General features: G+C 34.3%; 1 protein-coding gene across 1 annotated transcript; it reads right to left on the bottom strand.

The window, feature by feature from the left end:
* Window positions 1–349: 349 nt before the first annotated feature.
* Window positions 350–4664, bottom strand: LOC105118704 (probable trehalase). The gene is made up of 11 exons (XM_011016714.1): window positions 3877–4664; window positions 3387–3506; window positions 2859–2974; window positions 2673–2773; window positions 2453–2562; window positions 2170–2242; window positions 1925–2092; window positions 1744–1831; window positions 1133–1232; window positions 739–951; window positions 350–647 (listed from the first exon to the last, which is right to left on the bottom strand). Exons 1-11 carry the CDS (start codon window positions 4494–4496, stop codon window positions 563–565), a joined length of 1794 nt encoding a protein of 597 aa, XP_011015016.1. The 5' UTR covers window positions 4497–4664; the 3' UTR covers window positions 350–562.
* Window positions 4665–5421: the final 757 nt, after the last annotated feature.

The following is a 5421-nucleotide window of genomic DNA, read 5'->3' as shown; positions in this document are numbered from 1 at the left end:
TGCTCATAAAAAAAAAAAAAAAAAACGATGTACAGCAGTACTGTGAGCATTTCGGTGCCCATCCGAATTACTATTTCCTGGAATTGAATAATCCAACAAAACTACTGCCCATGAATACCAAGATTTGCTAGTTGCAGATATCTTGAAGTCCCTACTTGGTGCCCCTAAAACAAGACCAAGGCTTCGGATGCTTCTCCCCCACCCAGAAATGAAAATACAATTCCGATACGGGATCGAGCGGAATTGGAGTTTATAAGCCTTGATTCCCTTTACAGGCTAATAATAGGAAGGGTAGCGTTCTTTACCTTTATACAGGAAGTTGGATATGGAATTAAGAAACCCTTAGAAGTGTGAAGCAATATCTAACATAAATAGGCTTAAATTGGAAATGAGACTGATGAATTCATTCCTTCATTAAAAATAAAGAAAAAAACGTATCAGCTTACGATCAAATCAAAATAATAGCACAAGGAATTGAAGAGGAAAAAAATGCCCTATGTTCGCTAAGATCGCAAAAAGAAACTGTTGCATCGAAAATTCAAATCTTCAGTTCCCTAACCAATCAGCAACCTATGCTCCGGTCTTCAGGCCATCCAAACTCCTCCAAAAATGTCAACACAACTCCATTTGACCAACCAAAACCAGTCGGCATTACCACAAGAACTTAAAATCAGTACAAATGTATGTAAAACAAGTATGCAATCCTTCCATGCTCGTTTTCGAGTTTCATACAGTACCTGGGGTATGTATTCTCCACCACCTCCGAATGCTCCACACTTTCGCACATCATATTTTTCATGCATTGCCCCCGTTTTCTTGTATCCAATGTAGTTGGTTTTGATCCACCTCACAGCTATGTCTTCTGCCAATGACCTTGCTTCTTTTAATCCAGATCTCAGCAAACCTTCAACTATCATGTGTTGAAGTGGAGCCCAGCCATTTGGAAAGTCCCTGTTTTTAAAACTTCTGTCAGGTCGTACAATATTTGCATAAAGACGGTTTTCCATGTATTTGTAAGAGGTTGGTAGACACAAAATTATGCCACAAAGACTTCTAGGAGTTAGGCTTTGTAACAACAATTTTTACGTTAATAAGTTCCAGATAAAGGAGAAGGTAAAGACAGATTGCTAACCATTGCTGTCCCGAATTTATTAAAGAAGTGGCAATTCCAGCAGCATGAACCATGCCTGAACTTTGAAAACTTCTCATGACATTCTCCACCAAAGCAGCATCTTCACATTTGTGATCAAAATCAAGACCATTTTCAGTATTCGACTTATAAAAGGAGAGACAATAGAGGTTGCATTTTCAGGGTTCTAGGAAGTATAGCGTCTGATAAATTGGGGAACGGGAGCATCACTAGTTTTACATCATTTAACCATCGTCTGTCCTTTAGAATCAATTCTGATGACCTGCTAAAGGTTTTAAACTATCAGAACTATCTGCATGACAGCTTGCTTATTCCAACTGTTATGAATAACTTGTCCCACTTTTAGACTTAACGAGTTTCTGTTTTCCATTTAAATCAGGAACTTTAAGAGCATCAATAGGGTAGCGATTGTGGCATATGAAAAGTAAACTGAACTTATTAAGCAATAAATTTTCAGCTTTATACACTTGGAATTAAAAAGGTGAATTCTATATATCTAAGTAAGAGTGATTAAGTTAACTTTAATGGTAATTCTCTTTATCATGCTCATCATTTGTGCAGATACTTGAAACTGGACATGGAGAGTCATAAACCTGAATGGAACAAATCTATCCACAAAGGAATAAAGTTCGAAGCATATGCGTTCTGATTTTGGTTACACCCTTGCCATGTTTCAGATTCCTGAAAGTATGAAATCAACAGAAATCAGGAAAAATCAGAGAAATATATAATTATCAGATATTGGCTCTTAAAGCACATGCACGAGGATAAAACCTTGCATATAGTGCCATTAGTGAGTCTGTAATCGAGCCACTGTCCCTTCTCGGCATCCCAGAAAACAGAATTGATTGCATTTTTTCTTGCTTCAGCAACTTCCAAGAAACTCTCCATTGTGCTTTTGTTTCCGAGGACTTTCGCCAAAAAGGCAATATCTAGTTCCATCTAGAAAGGTAGATACATTAATTAGGTGAAAACAACTACAAACTTCAGCTTTTCTTAGTAAGGTAATTGAATCATACCTTGAGTATGTAAACATTTAAATCCACAGGTAAAATTGATGTTGTAGACAACGTAGTGAATTCTGAAGTATTCCTGTCACAAGCCAAATAAAGAATAGCAAATTTATTTTCCATTTCTTCTAAACTTCAACAATTACAACATTCTAATCACTGGCATTATAACTAAGCTGGTAAATAACTGAAGAAGACCGGTGACATTAAATAATTTCTTTGTTATTTCTCAACATTGACATTATACTAAATAATTTAATGCATGCAAATTTTGTTAATGTGCAAACATTACCTCATCCATCTTGTGCTAAAATCCCATCCGGATTCAGCAGCTGAAGCCACATCACGGTAAAATTGTTGTTTCTCAGAATTTCCAAAGAACTTGGAGGCAGATTCCTTATCCTGTTAGAGCAAATAAGTTCACGCATCGCAAATCTTAAGTTTCTCCAATATAATTTAAATGGAACAAAATCAAATAATTCTAAGGTACTTAGCCAGAGGCAAGAACGCACTATTGTAGAAGATTCGGGCCTGGGTTTGTTCCAAATCGCATAATACCGACTTAAGTTGTGATTGCAACCTTGAGCATCCTGGATGGTGACCTTATGTATCTCTACAACACGAACAGTAATGTTTACAAAAGCTTAAATAACAAAAGAAAGAAATAAAAAAAAAGAAGTAGGAAATCAAGAGGGTACCAGAGTTCCAAAAGGCATGTTCTTCTAGCAATGCAGGAAGAGCCTTTCTAACCAATTCCACATCACAAGTCCTATTATATATCTCATAAACCATTGCACTAAGGAGGGGAGGTTGGCTGAAAAAAGTACGGAAACTTATAGTTTAATTTCAATCATTAAGCACACGAGCACAACTAGATTCAAAAAAGAAGGCAAGGTTATTTGAGCTTGAAAGTCTTTAATTTATCATAAGAGCAAAAAAAAAATAATGGAAATGAAACAGGACAAGCAGCAAAGGGAAAGAGATGAGTTCAGTGATGGAAACCACCCAATTCTTATGCAATTTATCAAAGAAGAAGAAGAAGAAGAAGAAAAAGGAAAACAAAGAAAAGATGTAGATTTCAATGTGGAAAATTTGGCAGGTAAAATATAGACAAGCACTCAAACAATTCTAGACAAGCACTCAAACAATTCTTACACAAAGAAAGAGGTAAAAAGAACAGAGAACAATAGGTAAAGGCAACAGCTTAAAAAATGCAACAAACATACCTTCTGTTGGTGTAATAGGCCCTTGCACCATTAAGAACATAACCATATGTATCCACAAGGAAAATGAGATTGGTCACAATTGCTTTTGCAGTCTTATACATTTTACTCGCCAGCAAGCCCCTGCATGATAAGCACTCTGTCTATATTATTCTCACCATAACAGGATGCACCTAACCAAAATTCTGTTGTCCAAGAGTAATGTTATCTATCCCGAGTAAGTTCCCCGATAACTCAAACTAAGAGGATGACATTATTTGTGTGATACTCATTCAGGATGGATATTTGGATAAAAGAAAACATGACTAACAAGTGACACCATTATCAGCTTTGCATAAAATTATTGACTAACTTATGAAAATAGTTCAATGAAGAGAAGTAAATGCTTCTAGCTAAACAACCATCCAAAACTGTATAGCAGACAGCAACAATGACCAAGGGAAAAAAAAAACATGAAAAACGTAAAAAAGGAAGTGCAAAAACAGTAACTTACCGAATTACCCAATAAGAATCCCAATAATAAACCTCTCTAAAACGCGAACCAGGCACAACCACTGGCTCGGGCAAGGGAAGTAAAGTGTGTAATTCAGAGTGTTCGAGGACCCCATCAGAGACTTTTCTACTCAAATTCTTCCATAAAGCATGGACCTCAAGAGCCCATGACCTCACTTCTGGGTTCTTCACCTTAGGCAAGAACCCTTCTGGTTCAGGAACAAAATCCACTGGATCATAGTAAACAAGATCATCCCCTGCATCATCAAAGTAGGTTGCGATAAACACCTTCAAATCTTCAACTGAAACAGTCCCGTTTTCACCGCTTCTTGGTAGCTCATCAAAAGCTTTCTGTGTCTTTGATAGATTGAATTTTAATGACAAATCAACGTAAAGTTTTGGGTCAAAGTCTTCCTCTCCAAAAGTCCTGAGCGCAGTTTCTTGGACTCGTTCAAGAAAGGTAACTAAAGGTGTCGTTGCTGCTACAGGACCTGTTACACTGCATTTTGGAGACATACTTGTTGCAAGTGTCATTGTTGCTAGAGACAACAAGGAGAGAGAGAAAAGATTAAGGTTTTGTTGAGCCATGTCTGAAGGGTCGGACACAAGAAAGGTGTTCATGGCGGTGGTGATTGCTCCTATATATATATATGCATGAAGAGGGAAAGAGGGAAGCAGGGATTTTCAAAGCAGCCAGCTATTGGAATATCTTATTGTTTTTTACTTTATGGGGCTTGATATGCTGTTGAAAAAAAACTTTGGGCTAAGAAAATGTAGACTCGTACATTGGTTTGGTGCTCTGATTTAACTAGTTTTGATTCCATTGTTTCGTGGTCTGTAACATAAGACTCTCGTTTCATCGCAAATTGAAGAAGTTTTTTCACATATTTTATATATATATATATAAATAATTCCAGTTATATATTGAAAAATATATGCATGCCTTTAATTTAAAATAAAAAATTATATATAGTAATAAATAAATAAATAAATGTTAATATTTATATTTAACTTGGCTTGCAGCAGGTCAGAATTTTTTTTTCTAATGCAAGAAATGGAATGAATATGTGTTATTAATGTATTTTTTGACATTAAATAAAAAATATAACTATTAATTAAAAAAATGATATTTATATATAATAAAATAAAATAAATATTATATGTATTTAGAAAGATCTTAAGATCTCAAGTTAATTTTTAACATATTAAAATTATTAAAATTATTACAATAAAACACTATTTACCTTTACTTTTGTATAATAATTTTTTTAAATATAAACAGAAAAAATTATAAAAGAATGGAGATAAGAAAAAAAATGGTATAAATAGACTAAGAGTAGATTGATAAATATCTTAAATATAAAGAATAAAAATAATATTTTTTTTCAAAAAAAATATAAAGAAAACAAAAGTAAAAAAAATATAAAGATACGAAGATAAAAAAATAATAATGAATAAACCAAGTGTAAAATAGTAAAAATATCAAATATATAAAAAATGTAAGAAAAACGTATTCTCTAAACAAACAAATATTATAGATTTGCAT

The sequence above is a fragment of the Populus euphratica genome, unplaced genomic scaffold (genome assembly GCF_000495115.2).
Source record: "Populus euphratica unplaced genomic scaffold, PopEup_1.0 scaffold2154.1, whole genome shotgun sequence".
NCBI lineage: Eukaryota > Viridiplantae > Streptophyta > Magnoliopsida > Malpighiales > Salicaceae > Populus > Populus euphratica.
This window is presented reverse-complemented; position numbering and strand designations above follow the sequence as displayed.

What these genes read in the sequence shown, in the direction of transcription:
- LOC105118704 (XM_011016714.1), bottom strand. Translation starts at nt 4,496, where the DNA reads ATGAACACCTTTCTTGTGTCCGACCCTTCAGACATGGCTCAACAAAAC. An exon ending in GATTCTTATTGGGTAATTCG is followed by an intron (nt 3,507 to 3,876) that starts GTAAGTTACTGT and finishes CTTATCATGCAG; the next exon opens with GGGCTTGCTGGCGAGTAAAA. An exon ending in ACATGCCTTTTGGAACTCTG is followed by an intron (nt 2,774 to 2,858) that starts GTACCCTCTTGA and finishes TTCGTGTTGTAG; the next exon opens with AGATACATAAGGTCACCATC.